Below are 24,303 nucleotides of genomic sequence, written 5' to 3' on the forward strand. Positions count from 1 at the left end.
CAGGAATATTTTGGGTTTATGTATAAAGACGATATGAGTGAGTAGAGCACTGAACTGAATTTACTTATTCAACTTATCAGACTGCAATAGAGTAGATGCTATTAACCATAGCCCTGCATAGCCCCCGTAATGTTAAAACAAAGACAGCCATGCATGAACCAAATGAGGAGTGAACTGGATTGACTCAATTCTCACTACACTAATTATTAGACTCGAATAATGTGAACAGCATCGGTGAACAGGGTGTAGCACAGAAAAAAAAATCATTAAGTCAGATATTTTCATGTCTAAAGCATCCCCAAGACATGGCAGTTCAGAGCACAGGCAATAAAAGATTAGCTTTCTTTCTAACCTGAAGCACCAAACATAGCCATAGATATAGATCTAAGATAGCGAGAAAAGTTTATACCTTTGTTGTGTTGTCTTACTAATATTTTAGCCTAAGAAGAATTAATAAAAAACAATACCAATACAAGTATACGTGTAGAATAATCGAAAACAAACAGATGATGAATAGAAGTGTAGACACTCATTGTTAAAGCAAGACAAAAAGTGTCTACTTCTACCCCAACGATGTAATATAATATGCTTCTACCACCTACACCTATACACCTACTACACCTACTATATTTTTGGACAGAGAGAATATATTTTTTTGAATAGAATAAGTTTTGATTTAATTTAATTTAATTAATGACTATTTTCCATTAAAAGCATTATTTTTGCTGCCTAAAATTCAGAGGATATTTTTTAAATTTGCCCTAAAATTCAGAACCTTAGTTTTAAATTTGCCGCCAAATAAAATTAGTTTTGGCCCGTCCGCACTTGGCACTAGAAACTCTCTTCCAAAGCTTTCTATGGGACTTATCTTACTAGGGGGCTATGTACTCGAGCTCTGGATGACACATGATACTAATAACAACTAATCTGATTCTGATACTGATATATCATGGATATAAAGAGAAGAATCAGCTGATTGATGAAAACATGATCTGTGATGAAAACTAAAATATTATCACTACATGCATTTATAAATAAACATTGATGTTTCCTAAAAGTATGAATAGATAAAACTTAAACTTTAAAATATGGAATTTGGGTGTTGGTACTTTCTCATTTCTAATTTATCCTTAGTACTTATACATTATGCTACAGGTTAGTTTTTGAAGTATTTTAATGTATTATAACTGATATAACAATTTCTAATTTTATATGTTTAATGTGATATGTCTTTGACTGGAGTAAGCTAGCAGTAATTCTTACTGGCAGTGAAATTTATTGTTATCTGAATCTGTTGGCAATTTTATACATAATTGTAATTTATATTTGAACATTATTATATTTTTTATTCTTTATATTTTTTAGGCACTTTACAAAAAAATATAAAATATTATGAGACTATCCAATCTGATCAACTAACCCATAAACTGGTCAAGAGGGGTGTCAAGGAAAGTACTCACCCATACAATCATATAAAGGAGGTTAACTTACGAACTCATGGTAGAGATTTTCGGTTGATTCTTTCACCGAAACGAGACATTTTGCATTCCAATTTTAAAGCATACGCTGTAGATGGCGATGGCAAGGAAACAAGTGTTCATATAAGTAAGTAATATAAACATTTTATCTTTATTATTACTTATTTGGAAATATGTTTTTATTTGTAGATCGTGATGATTTCTACCATGGAAGAATGTTTGGAGAAACAGATTCACATGTTAGTATGCACATGGACGATGGTATGTTAACTGGCAGCATACATCTACCAGATGAGACGTTTCACATAGAACCGTCTTGGAGACATTTACCTAATTTTAATAATCGTACAATGATTGTTTATAAACAATCTGATGTTAAATTTAGTTGGGATTCCCAAGAATCTCCTGAACACCAAACGAGACACAAGGTTTGTGATTATGTTAAAGAAGGTGCTGAACTAGAGAGTGACGAAGATATTGTAGATGAAGAGATTGAGGAGCATGTAAGGGAAAAGAGACAGATCGACCAATATGAGTACACTCCAACCAAGACTCGATGTCCGCTGCTACTTGTTGCTGATTACAGATTTTTCCAAGAAATGGGTGGGAGTAATACTAAAACTACGATAAATTATTTAGTGAGTTAATTTTCAAAAAATTTAAAAATACCTTCGACTATTTTGCAATCTTTTTGTTTCTATGTGTTTGAATCTACTTTTTATTTTTCAGATTAGTCTAATTGATCGTGTTCACAAAATATATAATGACACAAGCTGGCAAGATCGGCAAGAAGTAGATGGTTTCAAAGGTATGGGATTTGTAATTAAGAAAATTGTTGTTCACAGTGATCCAACTCGAATAAAATCTGGTGAAGCCCACTATAATATGTTTAGAGACAAATGGGATGTCAGAAATTTGCTAGAGGTAAATACATAGACGAGTAATTTTAACAATTTTTATTAACAATTAAAATATTTTCAGTTCTTTGACTAAAAGTCAAAATTATTCTTTTGGGATATCTTTTTGATTTTAAAGATTTAAATTTAAAAAATACTAAATCTTTCTTTTTAGTAACTCTGAGTAATATTTTACCCATGTCTCCCTTGCTTTCGATCTTCTTATGAAGCTATCTTATATTTACATTTTTTTGCTCTTTATTTCCATCTTTTTTTATTTCATGGTTTGCCTTCTGTATTGTCTGCTCTCTTCTTGAATTTCTATGGTCATCTACTTTTGGTAAGATTTTTTCTTTTTTTTTTATTTGGTTTTTATCTTTGCTGTCCACCAACAATGTTTTTATAATTTATCCTGGTCATTTTACCTTCCAATTGCTTCTTCTGCTGCTAGATGTATTTGGATTTTTATGTTTTTATATTGTTCTTCATTTGGTATTCCTTGTATATCTTCGTTTTTGATGCTAGTCTCAATTTATAAAGACAAAAGATCAACTCGTTTAGTTTATCTGTAGAGTATCATTTTGACTAACAATTACATAGTCTATTACTGATTTTTGGTTGAGAATTGGTTTTTTATATGTATATTTATGTACCCCTTTATGTCTAAAGAAACCATTGCATATTCTTAATGATACTGGTCACATAGGTTCATCAGTTTTGTTTAATTCTCATTCAAGACATTTTCTTCATATGGGCCTTTATTTTGTTGCTACCTTTTCTTTCAGATCTTGTATTAAGGTCTCATTAATATATTTTCTTTTAGACTGTTTACATTTTCTAGCATACCTTGTAGAATTTCTTCAAACTTATCTTTTTCTTCTCCTTTACTATCATCAGTGGGGGCATATACTCCTATTATGACTACATATCTTTCTTTTATTTTTATGTCCACACTGATTATTCTTTCATTTATGGCTAACCCGATCCTTGATATATTTATTATATTTTTTTCTTATTGCTACAGACAGTTCCTTTTTGCTAGTTGGTCTTTATTTAGTCCGTTGTAGTGATGAGAATATTCTTCCCTATTATTTCATTTATTTGACCCTTTTTCTTTATTTCAGTAAGTAGCGCCATGTCCATTCTCCATTGTTTTAGTTCCATGAGAGTTTCTTGCCATTTATTCTTCATACTCTGTGCATTCCAACATCCTATAATAATTGTCTGTTTTCGCTGCTGAGTTTGTCTCTGTTTGTTTCTGTCCGGTATCCAAGGTATTCTTAAAAATAATAAAAATAATAAAGCATTAGTTTTAGATTCGAAGACAAATTTAATTGCCAATTAAAACCTATCGTTTTTTATCTGCTATATGTTTTGGTTACTCAATATTAAAACTAACCTAAGTTCATTATAAAATTACTTTAATTCTTTATATTTTATTTACACATATTAACATTGTTTGGCTTATATATTAATATTTGTTTTTAATTTATTTTCCCATAGGCCTTTTCTAGAAATAAAGACAATGCGGGATATTGTTTAGCACATTTATTCACGCACCAAACATTTAAAACTAGAAATTCTGTTGTCCTTGGCTTGGCGTATATTGCATCTTCTAGATTGAATACCAGAGGAGGCATTTGTAGCAAGGGTTATTATTATTATTTTATTTTATTATTATTTTTTATAATTTTTAAATGCAAAAGACCAATACAGATAGATTCGCAATGTTAATAGTTTTATTTTGTTAATATAAATCAATATACAGGATGAGTCATAAAGAATTGTCTAAAGAGTGTTAATTTTGTAAAATTAAAATATGCTGAGAATTGGAAAACATATGTTGCTGATTTATGAATAGAAATATGTTTTATTCTTACAAAGTTAATATTATATAGCGCGAAAACTGGCGATCTTAGACCCATTGCTGTTAAGTACAATTACAATATGGCGTACTGTTTATGACTCATCCTTTATTAGCAAATCGATCTTAGCTCTTCATTTGACTCTGTTGTTGTTGCTGTTCTGTGTCACTTGCGATGAAATATTGGCGGCTCTCTGGAGGTAGTCCTTTTTCCAGTAGTAGTTTTCCCAATTTTCCTCAGTATATATATATATATATATATATATATATATATATATATATATATATATATATATATATATAAGAATTACTGGATATTAGTGACTGTCAATATAAACAAACAACACAGTTTATTAGGGTTGCAGTCAGAAAATTGGCCGGGATGTTAATGAAACACTCTTATGACTTTTTGTCTAGCTTTCGGAATGGTTTTATTCCTTTTTCAAGACACTGTAATAAGAAAAAGTGTAAATATTTATAAAATATCACAAATCTTCAGTGCAACTTACTAGTCGTTGAGATTATTTATAAAAGCATAGACACTCAACATTAATAACATACACATAAAATATAAAATAGTGGACAAAATACATTTTAAAATTCTTTAAAATTTAGGTAAAAATAGTAAAAATTTTGTTGTCATCTTTTACTGGTGTGTTTTAACTCTGGCACATAGAGAACAAAAAGAAAAAATCCTATAATTAAAAAGTAATTAGGTGTACTTAATATCATATTTCTTTTTAAGAAATACTAGAGGCCCATTTTAGGTGATTTTAATTTTTAAACCTGTCTTAATGGTATGCAACATGATATGCATATAACTGTAATTTGTGTAGGTACGGGTGCAGGTAGATATTAATTTTATTTTGGATGTTTTTCCAGTAAGTAACAATAAATGTTGCTCAGTTTATCTATGTCTGACTTTTTATTGATGCAAGATGTACTCGATTTTATGGAACACATTTCCAAGAAAACACGTTTTGAATGGTTCTTTTCCTTTGCCAAAATACAGGAATCCTCGAAATTAAATTCATGTTTCAATGTTAATGCATGTTCTGTCAATGCACATGCATTTATTTTTTTGGTTTTTATATCGCTACGATGTGAGATCACCCTACTGTGAAAATTACGAGATGATTCTCCTATATATATATATATATATATATATATATATATATATATATATATATATATATATATATATATATATATATATATATATATATATATTATGTTGTTTATTCTATACCGTGTAATAATTGTAACAAAATATATATAGGAGAATCATCTCGTAATTTTCACAGTAGGGTGATCTCACATCGTAGCAATATAAAAACCAAAAAAATAAATGCATGTGCATTGAGAGAACATGCATTAACATTGAAACATGAATTTAATTTCGAGGATTCCTGTATTTTGGCAAAGGAAAAGAACCATTCAAAACGTGTTTTCTTGGAAATGTGTTCCATAAAATCGAGTACATCTTGCATCAATAAAAAGTCAGACATAGATAAACTGAGCAACATTTATTGTTACTTACTGGAAAAACATCCAAAATAAAATTAATATCTACCTGCACCCGTACCTACACAAATTACAGTTATATGCATAACATGTTGCATACCATTAACACACAGGTTTAAAAATTAAAATCACCTAAAATGGGCCTCTAGTATTTCTTAAAAAGAAATATGATATTAAGTACACCTAATTACTTTTTAATCATAGGATTTTTTCTTTTTGTTCTCTATGTGCCAGAGTTAAAACACACCAGTAAAAGATGACAACAAAATTTTTACTATTTTTACCTAAATTTTAAAGAATTTTAAAATGTATTTTGTCCACTATTTTATATTTTATGTGTATGTTATTAATGTTGAGTGTCTATGCTTTTATAAATAATCTCAACGACTAGTAAGTTGCACTGAAGATTTGTGATATTTTATAAATATTTACACTTTTTCTTATTACAGTGTCTTGAAAAAGGAATAAAACCATTCCGAAAGCTAGACAAAAAGTCATAAGAGTGTTTCATTAACATCCCGGTCAATTTTCTGGCTGCAACCCTAATAAACTGTGTTGTATATACATATATATATATATATATATATATATATATATATATATATATATATATATATATATATATAATATCGATATAGAAGACACCAATAATTTATCTGTGTTGGTGCTTTGAATTTATTTTTAATGTATTTCTTTTGCCTCTCTCTCTCTCTCTCTCTCTCTGGTGGCGGGATTAATTTTTCAATTTAAGTGTGTGTTTTGTACTTAAACAATGTTTTAATCATAAAAATCACATTATAACTGCATCATTATTGTTTACTGCAATATTAAAGTAGGTATTGATACTGAATAGGTGTACTAATTAATTAAAAACGTTTCATTCTCTTTTAAGGCGAAATTTTGAAGCACCCCTTTACTACTAATTAAATAATAAGTATTATGTCAAAATTTATAAATTACAATTTTGAAATAAGTAATTTATAATAATAAATAATTTATTATTGTACATTTGAAGAGGTTAGGCGGCGCCTACCTTACCTACCCCGACGGGCCGCCCCTGTGAACTATAGATAAAATAATAACAAAAATATGAAAAAGCCCTAAATTCTACAAAAATAGTTACTGTTGTTTGATTCATGTAATTCAATCGGATTTTGAGTTATTTGCTTCTAAAACATCCAATGAATTTTAATTTTACGATAAAACATTTTATTCTCTAAATATGTAACAATAACAAATCAAAGTATATACAGTAAAAAACAAGGAACTTCAAAGAAAATGTTCAAAATATCCACCATTTACTTCAATATATTTTATGATCCGGTTTTGCAAAGATATATTAACACTTTGGCTGCCGAAGCCTATAGATCTGTTCTGGTATCATGCTACGATGCCTAACGCATCTATAGGTGTATTATGTAATTATGTATAGATCATTTTTACTTATATATATATATATATATATATATATATATATATACGAGGCATGTTTTTTAAGTAAGTAGCGTTTTGCGATTCCGCCGCCGCAGCGCTACGGTCGGCGTTGCGCGCATGAGCGCTGGTTACCTACATCTCTTGTCTACGCACTGACGCCATTACAGTCTGATTCTTCATTGTATACTTGTTTACTCCAGTGTTTAAGATGCCTCCAACAATCGTGAGTCACGCTGATTGTGAAGTACGGGCTGTTATACGATTTCTTAGTGCTAAAGGCGTAAAACCGATCGATATTCATCGTGAGATCGTTGAAGTTTACGAACAAAACATGAGTGATGGAATGGTAAGGAAATGGGTGAGAGCATTTAAAGATGGTCGCACAAATGTGCATGATGAAGAACGTAGTGGGCGTCCTTCGGTCGTTAATGAAAATTTGGTGCAGAAAGTGGACGAAAAGGTGAGAGAAAACAGACGCTTTACAATTTCATCATTGTCCGACTGCTTTCCTCAGTATTCTCGTAATGTTTTGTATCGCATTGTTACCGAGAACTTGAATTACCGGAAATTGTGTTCACGTTGGGTTCCAAAAATGTTGACGGATTTGCCCAAAACCCAACGTTTAGGCAGTGCATTGACTTTCCTTGAGCGGTACCACAGTGAAGGTGAAGATTTTTTAGACCAAATTGTTACTGATGACGAAACGTGGGTGGCCTACGTCACACCAGAATCGAAACAACAATCCATGGAACGGCGAAATTCATCATCACCCAAAAGAGTGAAGTTTAAGCAAACAATTTCTGCCCGGAAAATCATGTGCACAGTTTTTTGGGACAGAAAAGGAGTATTGCTAGTGGAGTTTCTGCCTCTTAATGAGACAATCAATGCAGCGTCTTATTGTGAGACATTGAAAAATCTGCGTCGTGCAATCCAGAACAAAAGACGTGGCAAGTTGAGTAAGGGTATTGCTGCATGGCAATGCCCGTCCACATGTGGCTAATCAGACCAAAGATCTCATCAAATCATTTAAATGGGAAACTCTAGATCATCCTCCATACAGCCCTGATCTGGCGCCCAGCGACTACCATTTGTTCCAGCACTTGAAGAAACACCTAGGCGGTCAGCGTCATTCGCAGGAAAAATGAAGCTTTCCATCCCGACTGTTTGAAGAGAAAAGTCAAATTTCCTGCATCTGTCATCATCTGATCTCTAGCAGCATGTGGTCTAAAGGTGCGGGAAAGTTACATTTTATCGATGGGATTGTAAACACGGACAAATATTTGAATATTTTAGAAGAATCTCTTCTACCAATTATGGAACATCGTTTAACATCAGTGGAAGATTTTGTCTTCCAACAGGACGGCGCAGGTTGTTATACCTCAAAAAAGAGTTTAAAATGGATTGAAGACCATGGCATACCACTTCTGGAATGGGTTTCCAACAGTTCCGACTTGTCCCTGATAGAGACTTTGTGGCGCGAAATGAAAAAAGCTTTGAGAAAACATCCTGCCAGGTCCGTCAACGAATTGAAGGAAAATGGCAAGAAATATGGGATTCGTTTACATTAGAATTTTGTCAGAACTTGGTAAAAACTATGCCTCTAAGAATTGTGGATGTCATTAAAAATAAAGTTGATGTAACTCCGTGGTAAACTTTCACATTTTTTTTAGTATTACGTATTGTATGCGTTTTTTTTTATTTATTATTATCAATTAATTAATTAATCAATAGTTTTCATTACGTTATAAAATTTTTTCTATAATTAGGAAATACAAAAATGTGGTTCGATGCAATAAAACTTCTAAAATCTACGTTGCGCTTTTATTTTTGTTCTCTAAAATTTAATTTTCTTATCAATCTAATGCTGTGCCAACTGATATGGGAACGTTTTTGCGTTGTTTTTTTAATTTGTTATAAAAAGTTGGTGTTAATTTTTTTACATAAATATGGATGATAGAGCTTCTGACTTTAGAAAATAAAATTGTTTATTGTAAAATTAAAATTCATTTGACTTTTTTGAAGCAAATAACTAGAAAACCGATTAAACTACATGAATCAAACACGAGTAACTATTTTTACAAGAAAAACAAAATTGCTTTAATTTACTAAACACAACCAAATGCAATTAGCGCCCTCTATTATCAATGCTAAATTAGAGTCTAAAATTAGCAGTCCTCATGCCAAAAAACGTAAAATTGTCAATTTTTAAATAGAAATTGTGAAAACGTACAAAATTGTTGAGAAAATTAAAATCCATATTTGAACATAAACACTATATAACTCAGAGATTGGACATCCGTAATAAATCACTCTGTGTATGCCGGCATAAGGCATAAGCAATCTTCATCTTCCGTTTTAGAAACTAGAAAGTGCAGCGTTGCCAAATTTGTCAATATTTATATCACTATAATATATCACTATTGATATAAATATATCACTATTGTACGATGACATTTCCATTGATGATCTGCGAAGAATCTTGTTTATTGTTCCTTCTATCAATACCTACTTATATTTCAGTAATTATTAATATTGTTGTTTTCTAACATACCCAAATAATTATTACTTGGTGATTAGGTATTTAGCAGGGAGTATACACACAAAGATTTCTGCTTGGCTCACCTTTTTACGGACCTCAAATTTGAAGGTGGTATTTTGGGGCTGGCTTACGTTGGGTCGCCTAGACGCAATTCCGTGGGTGGTATTTGCACCCCAGGTATTTATAGGTGCTATTGTGTAGCTGTTTTGCTTTAAATCAATATGCATGCTTTTAATCTGTGTCGTATTAAATAGAAGGCGGTATCAAATGGATTACCTAATGATCTGGAAATGTTTTCAAAGCGGTATTCCATCCGCAAAGTTATATCCTGGAATAGATTTATTTACATAATTAACAAAAAAATCCCAACTCTTAACTGAAAATATCATGCCAAAACTACAAAGAGATAAAGAAAATACCTAAAATGCTACACTACAAAACACTAAAGAAAAACCAAAATAATATAATCATGCAGGTACTCCAATACCAACCAGACGGAAGAAGAAGAGGAAAACCAGATAATATCTGGAGAAGAACTAACAAGAGATTATGAAAGAATTACCCTGAGATGGAGAAAGGTCAAACAGAGAGCGAGACATAGGGAGGAATGGAAAAGACTTGTAGAGGAAATTTCGAAGGAATAAAACAGAAGAGGATGCGCTGATCCAGCGCATCCTCTTTCAGCCATCAGCCATCTTTCACTTTTGGCTAAGAAACGCGAAAAGAGCGTTCAATACTCCATAAGGAGGGAAGGCAGTAGAGAAAGAGATAGGAGGTTACTTAAATGCTAGAATTAGAAATATGCCTTTTCTGCGAGTAGTGGAAATAAACGGAGAGCAGCTCATAAATTACGACGGACACGAATTGAAATTCTTCGCTACCGAATACAAATTGGAAATCACGAAAACATTCTTTGAACATAAAGATATTCAAAAAGTTTAGGGATGCGTTGAAAACCAAGATCAGAGTTTTGATAGATTGATGAAACCCTTCCATCAAAGGGTTTGATGTTTACAACATTTGTTTCCTCCATTTTTGTCGTTGAGTTCCGAACCACGTTTTCCGAAAACACTTTTGTTTTCTGATTATCATTATGTAAGCTTCTTAAATTTCCACAAATCTGGGTCCATAACCTTTAGGGATGCGTGATGGAAAAAGTCTGCTTATAGATGGAATACTAATCGATATGACAAATATAAACGTTTTTATTTTAACACAAATTCCTGATTACAATGTCTCTAGGTTCCACTTGTTGACGTTGACACTAGTGTCACTGTCAGGTGGTGCCAACACTTAGCACATAAAAATATAAAATATAGAATTGTAATATCAACAAAAACTTCAAGAACTAGTAAGCCAACAGAGACAAGAAAGTTTACCAGAAACTGAACAAAGGCAGAAAATAATTCAAATCGAGATCAACGATGTATCTAATGAAGTCTTATATACCATTAGACGAAGCAGACAACAGAGAAAAGACTCGACGAACAATAGCCGAGATTAGAACAGATCGGGTCAAATAGCATCGGAACTACTGAAGGAAACTTTATTACTAAAAACAATACATGAACTGATAACTGATAATGTGTTGCACTAGGTCAAGCAACCCGATACCTACACGAATAATAATTGATGACCTAGAACTGGAAGGTGTTGACACCTTTATATACTTAGGGTCGCTGCTAACCAAAGATAACAACGTCAGTGAAGAAATCAAAAGAAGAATAGTGCTCGCCAATAAGTGTTACTATGGCTTAAGAAGACAGATGGCCTCAAAAATGCCTAGAAAAATTAAACTGACTGTATACAAAACACTAATAAGACCAGTGCTAACATATGGTTCAGAAACTTGGACACTAACACAGAATGACCAAGAATTGCTCAAACGTTTTGAGCGAAAAATACTAAGACGAATATATGGAGGCATAAAAGAACAAGGTTTGTGACACAGGCGTTACAATTTTGAGTTGTATAGAAGATTTGGAGAACCTGACGTTGTAAAATTCATTAAGGTAGCACGCCTCAGATGGATAGGTCATGTAATCTGACGAGAGGAAGATGCCATAGTCAGAAAAGATTTTGACCGAAGAGGGCCGATCGGACAACGAAGAAGAGGAAGACCGAGACTTAGGTACCAAGACAACCTAGAAAATGATTTGAAGTCTATCGGAATTAGAGCATGGAGAAGAGTTGCCAGAGACAGGGGCGAATGGAGGATTGCTTTGAAGAAGGCTTTGGCTCATAAAGAGCTGTAACGCCACTGATGATGATGATGAACTGATAACAAAAATATGATTGAATAAGCAGTTACCAGCAGAGTGGAATAGCGGTATTATGGTACCATTACATAAAAAGGAGATCAGATCAAAGTTAATTTATATACAGTAGATATGACACGCCGTACACAAGCTTGCATTGGTTTAATATTGTAATTTGCACTTACTTTTTAGCGCATTCACCTAACTCTTCATTGTGTTCTTTAGTTAAATTATATGTGCTTATTTAGTCTTAAAACTAGTATTGATAATAATATATCCCTACCATTTTTAGAGTACTTTAAAAATGGCTATACTTTGTACTTAAACTCTGGTCTTAGCTCCAGTAGAAATCACTACGGACAAAGAGTTATTACTAGAGAAGCAGATTTGGTAACTGCCCACGAATTTGGACATAACTGGGGATCAGAACACGACCCCGATATTCCAGAATGTTCTCCGAGTGCTAGTCAAGGGGGCTCTTATCTAATGTATACCTATAGTGTTAGCGGATACGATGTAAATAATAAAGTAAGTATAAGATCGAAATAGATAAGTTTGTTTTTTTCAGCCTGCATTTCCACATATATCCATTGAACATAGGAGTCCCTTATGTCTGTTCTGTTGTAGAATGTATTTTTGTAGTTATGCTAGTACTGCCCTTTCAGAGCAGATTCAATACACTCTTGGAGATTATTAGTCACATTATGTTTGAGAATTATTGCGTCTCATTATATTGTTTCTAATTGGTGATTTTATTTTAGAAATTTTCACCATGTAGTTTAAGATCTATCAGAAAAGTTCTGCAGGCTAAGTCTGGCAAGTGCTTCTCAGAACCGGAAGAAAGTTTCTGTGGTAATCTAAGAGTTGAAGGGGATGAAGAATGCGATGCCGGTCTATTAGGAACCGAAGACAATGACGCGTGCTGTGATAAAGATTGTAAACTAAGATCAAAGGCTATGTGCAGGTAATCAATGTTTTATCTTTTAGATAATATTTTAATATTCATTCGACTGATATTATTTCATTTATGTATCTACTTATATATCTGTAAAATATTGTAAAGTCTTTTATTTATTTATAATTATTTATATTTTGTTGTGAATTATTTAATTTATAATGTCTTGTTCTTATCTTAATTTACTAAAGGTTCAATATTTATAACACTTACGAATTTAATTTATTTTCTTTATTTATATTAATTTATCTTACAATAATTTATATATCTGAACGTAACAATTAAAATCGCGAGCGCGTCTTCAACATCAACTGATCCCTTCAATGAAAAATCCATTATTATATATGAAAACACAACTGGCCTAGAATTCAGGAGAATCCCTCTGATTTATACTAGAAGGTAAATCTGGGTCATCGTCTGACCGGTTTTCTTTCAGGTAAAATTTCTGCCACCTGGTAGAATTAACTCGTACAATCTACAACATATTAGTGAATAAAAAACATGTTTACAGGTTTTTAAATATGACTCATATTTTTACGTAACATTGCCCCCCTCTCAAAAGATGGTTCCTCCTGGAACCTCGGGACTAGAACTGGAACGGTATGCTGGTATCGGCAACTGGACCCTCTTTTACAACTTCCAGTTGTATAAAAATGACAAGGGACGGTTTTCTCTCCGCACCAGTAACTATGCGAATTGCAACAGACTAACACCTGGACTTCGGTGTCTTTAAAGATCTCCTCCACCATATTTCGGATAACCCTCCAATCTAATTGGCGGCACTCCAACTTTGGCATGGCTAACTTTTGCACGTCGGACTCTAGTACGTGCTCTCTCAATTGAAGTAAGGCTGCCCATACATCTCGGTAGGTAGGTTGGTCACGGGCAGTGTCTTTTGTTACCAGGTAGAAAAGGTAACGTGATGCATCTTGGAGTTTCAAGGTTTTACCGGGAGCTGGCACCTGGCATTGAAGTTCTGCAACTCGACCAAACTTCCTTCGAAAGACGGATGCCAACCCTGGTGCGTCTTTGATACTGGCCGGGATGGTAAGGGCCAGCGAGTAGTCATCGGGGAGCGCGAGTAGATCTTGCTTTTCTTCAGTGGTAACACCATGTCTTGCTTTACCGGTACCTCCATAGGTACCCATGAATTCCTCAAACGTGAGGTCAGACACGTCTTGGACTTGGTTTACTTCCACTTCTTCATCTACGTCGTGGTCACCATCGAAAGACGCCAGCCGGTTATGGTGTACTATCATCGGCTTTCCCCTCGGAATCTTGCTTATTCGGTAGATGACATCGTTGATCTTCTCCATAATTAAGTATGGGCCTTCCCAAAACTGCTGCAATTTGGGAGAACAACCTTTTCGCTTCTTGGGATTATACAGCCAGAGTTTGTCGTTCTTCTTAAAGTAACCCTTTTCGGCTTGTGTATCGTACCGTTTCTTCATTCGGTCGCTAGCGATCTGAAGGTGGGAACGGACCAACTCATGTACATCGTCGTGGGAACACTCTGCTGGGCATGGCCTTCTGGAAAGAGAATCAGCGTTTCTGTGGCTAACTCCGGCCCGGTGCTCAATCTTGAAATCGTATTCTTGAAGTCGTTCGATCCACCTGGCTATCTGACCCTCTGGATTCTTAAACTGCATCAACCACTTAAGGGCGGCATGGTCGGTTCGGATTAAAAACTTCCTTCCATAGAGGTATTGATAGAAGTGCTCTACTGATTTCACTACTGCCAGAAGTTCTCTTCTCGTGACGCAATAATTCCGCTCAGGTTTTGAAAGAACTTTACTAAAATATCCGAGGACTCGTTCCTGTCCTCCTTGAATCTGAGACAGCACTCCTCCAATTCCCACATTACTTGCATCCGTATCTAAGATGAACTCTCCTTCTGGCAGTGGATACCCTAAAATTGGTGCTGTTATTAAATGCTTTTTCAACGTTTCAAAGGCATTTTGGCAGTCTATATCCCAGCGGTAATCTCTTGTTTCCTCCGTAAGTCGCGTTAATGGCTTAGCGATATCTGCAAACTTCTTAATAAACCTTCGGTAGTAAGTACATAGTCCACAAAACGTTTTCTAAATTCCTCAAATGATCTTCGAATGTCTCCCCCAAGACGATTATGTCATCTAAATAAACCAGGCATGTTTTCCAAGATAACCCTCTCAACACATTTTCCATAAGCCTCTCAAATGTCGCAGGAGCATTACAGAGTCCAAATGGCATAACGTTGAATTGCCACAATCCAGATCCTGTGGTGAAGGCTGTCTTTTCTTTATCTACTGGGTCCATTTCTACCTGCCAGTATCCAGACTTCAAATCCAAAGTAGAAAATAATTTACTTCCAGCCAATGTGTTCAATGTGTCATCGATCCGAGGCAGAGGATAACTATCTTTCTTGGTAACGTTGTTCAGCAAACGGTAATCCACACAGAACCTCGTCGTTCCGTCCTTCTTCTTAACCAGGACCACCGGAGAGACCCATGGGCTCGTATAAGGTTCTATCACCACGTCTTTCTTCATTTCCTGAACAATCGTTTCAGCTTCCTCTCTTTTCGCCTGCGGTAATCGTCGAGCTGTTTGACGAATTGGCTTAGCATTACCAGTATCAATTTTATGCTTAACAACGGTAGTTCTTCCCGTCTTTCCTCCTTTCGGTACGAAAAGATCACGATACTGCCGAAGAAATTCCCTTAATTTCCTTTTCTCAATCTGATTCAGAGACTGTCCTGCAACTGCAACCATTTGGTCGAATTTGTCGTTGGAATTATCAGATGTTGTCGCCTGACGGATTATGGATGTCACAGGTACACAAGTTCCTACTTTTTAGGAAAAACTACAAGTTTTTAAATATGACTCATATTTTTACGTAACAATATGGATAATTTGTATAGATTATCTAAAACCTACAAAACGATAATCCGTTCCTAAATACTCTGATCTTTAGCCGGCCTTTCTCTTAATATTACTTTACAAATAATATATTCTTTTGGTTGGCATATGTCAATATTTCCTGTGGTCATGAGCGGTGATGAAGACCAACAGTAATTACTTGTTAATTTAAATCTGCTAATGATTTCGAAAGATGATGCAGATGATGTCGACCTAGTTGCCCGCACAACACGCAAGCTAAAACAAATGTATACCACCTTGTCAAACGCCTCAAAAATATGGGCCTGCAAGTAAATGAAGATAAAACTAAGATAATGGCATCAACACCCAACAATAGAGCCAGAAACATCGGCCACCAATTCACGGTTGATAATTCTACCTTTGAAGTGGTGGACAGATTCACATACTTAGGCTCCCTGATCACCAAGGAGAACGCCATGACGGAAGAAATCAAGCGAAGAATAATCCTAGCAAACAAATGCTATTTTGGACTGAGTAGACATATGAGAAGCAGAAACTTAAGCCAAAAAACAAAAATAACCACATACAAAACCCTTATACAACCAGTGTTGACATATGGGTCGGAGACATGGACCATTTCCAAGGCAGATGAAAATCTGCTGTTTATATTTGAACGAAGGATCCTGAGAAGAATATTCGGTGGCATCTGTGAAAATGGTGTTTGGAGAAGGAGGTACAACTACGAGATATATCACAGATATAAACATATATTTGGTGGTAAAGACGTAGTATCTCTTATAAAAATAGGAAGACTAAGATGGGCAGGACATCTGGCAAGATCACAGCAGAACAACCCTCCTAGAAGAATCCTTATGTTGCAACCTGTGGGAAGAAGAAGTAGGGGTAGGCCAAAACTCAGATGGAAGGATGGTGTAGATGAGGATGGTAGACAAATAGGTGCATCAAACTGGCAACAGTTGGAAATGGATAGAACTGACTGGCATAATAGACTTGGGAAGGTCGAGGCTCTTTTATAGGGCTGTAGCACCAATGATGATGATGATGAATGATTTCGAAAGCGTTTAAATGTTCTAGATTTTACAGATTCTACAACTAGATAAATCAAAATATTGTTTTACAAACTTAAACGTTTACCGAAAAATTTTACATAATAGAAAAGTTTTAAAAGTGACAACTTGTTATGTTTAGCTATATGTTGACTTCGACATGGCAGTTATGATCTACAATCAGAAAATAAGAGATATTTCTTTCATTTTATTAAATTTAACTGTTTTTTTTTTCATTTGCCCGTGTGTATAAATATTTATCATTTTAGAATCTTTAGTAATATTTTTGAGCTGTTTGTTTTGGTACTTATCGAGTAAACTTACAACTGAATTGTCGTTATGGAAAAGTTGCAGGACTTAAATTTATTATTATAGTCCCGTATCTACTTTTGTATTTCCATATACTTACGTTATTTTCTTTTTTTGTATTTTTCAGCGATAAAAATTCACCATGCTGTCAGAATTGCCAATTCATGCGCAACGGCGTCAAATGCAGAGATGCGCAGTACGCTACGTGTGAACAGGAGTCGAGATGCACCGGACAACAAGCGGAATGTCCCAAAAGCCCGCCCATGGCAGACGGAACAGATTGTCAAGAGAGGGGTAAATGTAGAAATGGTAAATGCATACCCTTCTGCGAAACTCAGGGCATGCAGAGCTGCATGTGTGATGTCAGTAAGTACTTCAATCAAATATGATATATATATATATATATATATATATATATATATATATATATATATATATATATATATATATATATATATATATATATATATATATATTAAAAATATACTAATCTTTTACAGTTGAAAACGCGTGTAAGAGATGTTGCCGATCAAGCATTAATGAGACGTGTTCTCCAGTTGATTCAGCTGATATTTTGGCCGATGGAACTCCATGCATTCAAGGATTCTGCAATAATGTGAGTATATGAATTGGATTCATTACATTTGGCGCTGTTAGAGAATCTAAAATTAAGATCCTATGGCGTTGCTTCCTACTTTTCACTTTATTACAAACTTTAAGTCAGCAGTCAGCAGAATGTACTCTGTCGATTGAGAATAGAACGCTTTTAAATACGCGGCCTCCAAGGCCCGATTACAATAATAATACGACAGAACATTCTCGCTTTTTTGCTTAATAATTATTTATCAATATCACACTTCGGCATTGACCTATTTTCAATTCGAAACCCAAGTAAATAATTATCTAAATCTATAAATCTAAAAAGTTTATTAAGAATTAAAATAACTTAGGATTTGTTTCCCTTACCTTACAATACTCTTCCGAGTATTTTATATACAAATGCCGGTACTAAATAACCAGGCGCTGCTCTAACGTTTACTATTTTGTCTCATTTTTGCTTTTTTCTCTTCGAGTTATTGACTTTTAGTAGTTGTAGGTCAGATTCTGTGGATATTAGTAAATTATTTTGTGATCTTCGTCGTTCTTCATTTTCTGTCATAGTTCTATTTAGTATTTTTTCGATATCGCGTTACTTTTCCTACATATCACAAATATTATATTCCTTTGAGATTTGACACCCTTTCCTGTACAATTCTATAAATTTTTAATGGTTTTCCTGTTTCAGACATCAAAAATTTTCTCGTGGTAATATCTCTTTTTTCTGTTTTTTTGGTTTTAATTAAAATAAACTGCAACATGTACAAGAAGAAGAAGGTGGTACCTATTGTAAGGAAGACACTCAACGAAACAACTTCAAGAAAGATGTTTCGAATAAGATTAAACATTTATTAGAATTTTGAATTCGATATCTACAGACGATAACAATATTTCACCTCTTAAATTTCATCTTTCTTCTATTCCGCTTATTTACAAAGAGAAATATTCTGATTTCCTTCCTTTTTTGTCGTTGCATCCTCCTTTTTTTCTCGATATAGTTATTCTCGAGGATACATTTAGGGGTGAGTCCTTTCATTATAGTTATTTATGAAATGGTTAGTTAATGCGGAGCTCTTGATAAAGTGGCAAAATCGAAATATTCTCTACTGTTAGTTTGTACAGATTTTTTCATTTGTTGGTGGAAAAACTGCGCAGATATTCTAGCCATGTCCCTCATTAGGATTTTCTCTAGCTTCCTCCTTATTATGTGGTTTTTGACTTATTGATTATCTTCATATGTGATAGTGTAATCACTACTTTGAACTGTTTATAATTTCTTCTGTTAAACTTAATAGTGTGTCTGCCTAGAGTTCTGATGTATGCCTTATAGAGCTTCTGTTTCTCTTAATGTGGCGGATTAGTCTTCAGATTGTATGGTAGACTGTAGAGATTGTTTGTGTATATCCTACCGCTTAGCCAAAAAGGATTTTATTGAAATTATTAAATGTGTAAGTTTAATTCACTTACCAATCTACTTGTTACTAACGACATTTGAGATCCTGTATCCAGGAGGCATCTGGCAGTGACATAATCACCCCTTTTTGTTTTAATTTTTATTTTTACTAAAATCTGTAAACTAATTTTCGAAACCAAATTAGTTTACGGATTTTAATATCAGATGTCGCTATTTGCGTCCATACGAAGCCATGTTAGAGTTGCTTCCTGAGACAGAAGAGATTTATTTTCACGTTCAGAGCGAGTGTGAATAGTCGTTCTGAAGAGCCCTTTTAGGGCGAAATACGTATAAGCGGATAAACAGATGCACTATACGTGAAATCAAATCTTAACTGTCTTTTTTCTTTTACTTTTACTGTTGGCAACAGAACATTATCAGTTTATTCATTTATTGAACCAACAAATGTAATCACCTTATCCTCTGTGTTACTACTGCTACCCTGTACAGCACTATCTGATGGAGAATGTCTGTCCAAATGCAGCAGAGAATTATGTTCCTTTTGACAAATTGACAACACCTGAAACTCATTTTACATCTACCAGGATGATTATTCAAAAAAATTCTACAAGCCTTTTGCCTGTCTATAAAAGACACTCTTTCCTTTACTAAAACAGATTTGAAATTGGAACAATTATAAATTTTATGACCAGAAGATGAACAAAAGCTACACCTGGCTTCTAATTTGAATTTACTTGTAACCAAGTGAGTTTTTTGATACCTTTCTTTGGTAGTGCCATCTTTTTGATCTTGAACAGTTACAGTTTCTAAGGCTGTGTCCCTATTTTCAAGGTAACATAAGAAATCTTTTAAGTTTGGGAATTTTAAGTTGTCCCCATCAATTTGAAATGATCTGTTAGTACGTTGATCTAGTTTTTTGGATAAAATCCATATAAGGATCATATCTCAACTTTCTACAGGTTGTTTTAAATTGTTTAGTGCACCTAACTGCTATCTCACTTTACTAATGAATTCACGTAAGGCAGTAGAAGTTCCTTTTTGAAAGGAGAGAATGTCAAGTAGTGAATAAATGTGACAATTTATTAATATTGTTTCATTGTTATAATGGTTATCTAAAATTTTCAATGCATCATCATAAGAGTCGTTTGTCAGAGGTAGATCATTAATTAGGCTTCTTGCCTCCTCTTTCAAATGATTCTTTAAATGAAAAAGTTTTTGAACATTTTGAAATGACTTATTTATATCAAAAACAGCTACAAATAAATCTATAAAAGGTCTAGAACCTGTTAAAATTTTGCCATCAAATGTAGGAATGTCAATTGGTGGAATTTTTGAAGCTGAAAAGGAATTATGTACAACATTTTGGGGATTACTTACACTCTGTACTACTGTTTCTGGTTTTGAAAGTTGGTTGTTAATTTTATTTAATGTATTAACCCTCCTTCCCACGGGTTTGGTCTATCAGTACAACTATAAATGAAATTGTTTAATTTTTTTAATTTTTTTTTGTATTTTTTTCCTAGACTTGGTGTACCTTTTAATAGCACTGAATAGTACATTTTAGCATAATTTGGTGAAATTGTATGAATCCCTTCAATCGCTACCTGCAAAAGTATCCTGACAGACCCCACCCGTGGGTGGGCGTTTCTTGTTTTGTACTATGGCTTGGTTAATATTGCAGCTATAAATGCATTTATTATATACTGAGATCCAATAATAGGAATGCAGAATTTCGGTTTTCTCGTCGATTGTTTCTTTAGGAAGTCTTTAGGAATTGCGTTAGTCCAGAAAAATATGAAAATACCAGCCCTAAATATGCGTATATAGAGAACATCACAGTTACTTGCTGCACAATTTTCTGAAATTGAGCAAATGACGAGGGATGACCCAGCCCCACGAAAACAGGGATGTATAAGTATTATATAAAAAGAAAAACTAGGTATTTCTGCCAATTGTACAAAAACTGGTTATGTATGGAACATATAAAAGCATTTTGTGCTGATCATGTAGAAAGAAAATTTACATAATTTAACCCCCTCTATTTTCTGTTTCTAATTTTAATTTTGGATGTATCCTTTTTACTTGTATCACTGTAAGTATATAGAATAATAATATTGTCTTCTTTTATATTTTTCTTTTTTATTTTGCCGTTCATGATTTTTTTAATAAACTCTTGTAAAAAAATAATGGTGTTAGTTATTTCACAGTAAACTATAAAAATATGTATTGATAGACATATTATATGTACATTTAGGTAGTACAACGTTACATCAGTAAGTTTCCTTAAAAATATTGAAAAAAAGATTTTTTTTTAATAATGAGAATATTGTTTTAAATTTAGTCCTGATAGACCCCACCCGTGTATTTGTGTCACAAGAAAGTCACCCGTGGAATGGAGGGTTAAAATACTCTTCCTCAATATATTCCAGGGGAATCATCATATTCTTTGTCAAAACATACAATATTGCAATGGAGGTCTTTAACTTTGTTAAAATTTTCTATTATTAATTCTTTTCTAGTTTGCAATTGACTAATTTTAATTTCTGAAATATCAACATCAAGATGTGCTAAAACAAACCTTGTAATTCTTTTAATAGACTCAGTGGCCTGGGTCTTTTTTGCCTTTGCCTTGTCAATATCTTTTTTAGTAGCCATTTCTTTATATAAAACTTGTTATCTAAAACAATTTAAATGGCATACAATTAATATAAACTTTAAAAATAAAATTTGCACTATAGAGTGTTAACACCAAAAGTAAATTGGTCAATCAAAATCAAACTTTCACTGTCACTGTCAGTTTTCAGTCACCTCCATCTGATCGATTTCACTAAAAAACGACTTAATTTCTTGGGTCTCGACTGGGTTTGGTCACAGAATAAATAACAACCAGAATGCCCACTCTCAGATGCCGCCTTTGAAACATAGACTCGAATTGAGAAATTTGTGACAAGCTACGACAGAACTGTAATTTAATTTTTTAGAGATTAATAATTTAGTAAATTTGAAATAATTGAATCTATTCTTCAACTAAAAGTATGAATAAAATAGGCATATTATGTCTATAGTTGCCGTAAATAAATTAAACCGGGTTAATTTTTCTATGCACACCAGATGAAATGTCACTGAACAGCACTGGTTCCGTTTCAAACATGGCTGATTCCGTCTGCGCGAACGAGATGCGCGTAGTTATTTTTTCAAGCAGAGTGGGCATTCTGATTGTTTATTATTCTGTGGTTTGGTTGTATGGCCGCCGACGATCTGTCCCTAGCACATAAATGACAAGATGCTGGAGATAAATTTGTAGTTCAGTGTGCTTTTTATTGGATTACTTCTTTTTTTCTTCAGGTTTTCTCGTTTATCTTTTAAATTAATTCCTAGCCTTTTTATTTCCGACCCAATTGAGCCATGTTTAATGTAAGAAGCCATCCTTTCTGTCGCACATTTTATAACCAACCTTTTGTTTTTTAACAATGTACATGTGTTGGAACTTAAGGTCAAACATAGGACACATAGTGTCTCACGAAACGTGTTAAAGTATATCGTGCTGAGAATTTATTTCACCAACAGATATAATAGTTTATTAAAATAAGTTAGATAAGAAAAAAATTTGTAAAATAAATATTTTTACTAAAAATCCTAAATTATAAGCAAAAAGCTTGTAATTCGGATTTTATTTACAACGTTTTAATTTCTGTTCTCTTCGATAATTATTGTATTTTCTTTTGTGTCAGCCCTTGGTTTCACTATATTTTGTGGAGTATCCACACATATATTTTTTAATATTCATGTTAAATATAATTATTAAAATGAAGCCTAGAAATAACTTGATAACCAATACCTGGATTTGCAATAAAAAAGGGCAACTACGCGGCAACAGAATAAATAACAATCAGAATGTCTACTCTCAGATGCCGTCTTTCAAACATAGACTCGAATTGAGAAATTTGTGACAAGCTAAGACAGAATCGCGTACGCGTACTAATTTTTTCAAGCAGAGTTGGCATTCTGATTGTTTATTGTGTAATCAGCGTAAAGTAGAAGAAATTTGTTAAATATGCCACAGTCGATCATATATCCGACTGCTATGTCTGTCTTATTCCACTGCCACCATTTTTTCTATTAGCATATTAAGTTAATTATTATTGATAATTTTTTATTGACCCATTTTTCTTTTAGGGTCACTGCGAAAAGACAGTTCAAGACGTAGTCGAGCGTTTCTGGGACATCATAGAAGATATCAACATCAACAAAGTCCTATTATTTTTAAGGGACAATATTGTCGGCACAGTCGTACTAGTAACTGCGTTGTTGTGGATTCCTGCTAGTTGCGTCATCAGTTACTTCGACAGGAAACGTCGAAGGGAAGAGTTGAACAGGTGGGAATGGAGGCACGACAGGAATCTCGTACATAGCTCCGACGGTACAAAGAAAGTGATACGTTTGAATATGCCTAGATCTAGAAACGTTCAGCAAATACAGACCAATCGATCGATGGTGTCCGAATAAGGTTGCTGGTCTAGGAAATTTTATTTATTACAGAAAAATTTATTTACTGTTCAAAACTCGATAGAAATTTCAATGATTTTATGTTTCAGACTGTTGAATGATGTATTTTATGCCATGACTAGACTTTTTGGTTTTCTGATCTAGAGTGTATCGTTCTGTTGTCCTCTTTCTTCATTTGTTTCATGCCAAACGATGATCAATATTCCAAAGAGGACAGAGCAGTATTACCTCACAAAATTTATTGAGCCTACATACACGTACATTCATTTTGGATTACTTCTGCTAAACTTTAATATTAAGTTGATATCCTGGAGAATGATAAATTTCTTAAATTATCCTGAGTCCCGGTATGCTTTGCCATGCATAGTCCATGTGACTCCTGATCTCTCTAACGAGTGTTTTTGTTGCTCCACTTCCTTAACTTGTATTGATAAAACACTTGTCTTGTATTTATCTTTTGAAACTTAGTATTCTCTAGAAATAACCTTCCAAGAGGTCTTGATAGTTTAGTGCAGTAATATATACGAGAAAAGTTTCGAAACAAGGTGAAAAATGTTTAAATTTTAGGGTTATAAACAATTTAATTAACATAAAAGACATAAAACC

At 33.6% G+C, this 24,303-nt stretch overlaps 1 protein-coding gene across 2 annotated transcripts; it reads left to right on the forward strand.

Annotated features, from left to right (window-relative positions):
• The first annotated feature begins 922 nt into the window (after positions 1–922).
• On the forward strand, positions 923–23,711 carry Tace (ADAM 17-like protease Tace). 2 transcript variants are annotated; one of them, XM_072534322.1, is made up of 10 exons: positions 923–1,155; positions 1,366–1,605; positions 1,668–2,116; positions 2,208–2,402; positions 3,878–4,025; positions 12,286–12,521; positions 12,755–12,957; positions 17,308–17,546; positions 17,681–17,796; positions 23,368–23,711. In XM_072534322.1, the coding sequence occupies exons 1-10, from the start codon at positions 1,089–1,091 to the stop codon at positions 23,695–23,697; spliced, it is 2,223 nt and encodes a 740-aa protein (XP_072390423.1). In that variant the 5' UTR covers positions 923–1,088; the 3' UTR covers positions 23,698–23,711. The 2 variants fall into 2 exon arrangements, with proteins under 2 accessions (XP_072390423.1, XP_072390424.1); XM_072534323.1 differs by lacking the exon at positions 3,878–4,025 and adding an exon at positions 9,774–9,912.
• Positions 23,712–24,303: the final 592 nt, after the last annotated feature.

Source organism: Diabrotica undecimpunctata, chromosome 6 (assembly GCF_040954645.1).
Source record: "Diabrotica undecimpunctata isolate CICGRU chromosome 6, icDiaUnde3, whole genome shotgun sequence".
Classification (NCBI taxonomy): Eukaryota; Metazoa; Arthropoda; class Insecta; order Coleoptera; family Chrysomelidae; genus Diabrotica; species Diabrotica undecimpunctata.

Bases quoted from the DNA above. Each gene is read 5' to 3' on its own strand.
- Tace (XM_072534322.1), top strand. From the start codon at position 1,089: ATGGAATTTGGGTGTTGGTACTTTCTCATTTCTAATTTATCCTTAGTA. The intron at 4,026-12,285 runs GTTATTATTATT...TACCATTTTTAG, and splicing joins AGGAGGCATTTGTAGCAAGG to AGTACTTTAAAAATGGCTAT. The intron at 17,797-23,367 runs GTGAGTATATGA...TTTTTCTTTTAG, and splicing joins TTCAAGGATTCTGCAATAAT to GGTCACTGCGAAAAGACAGT.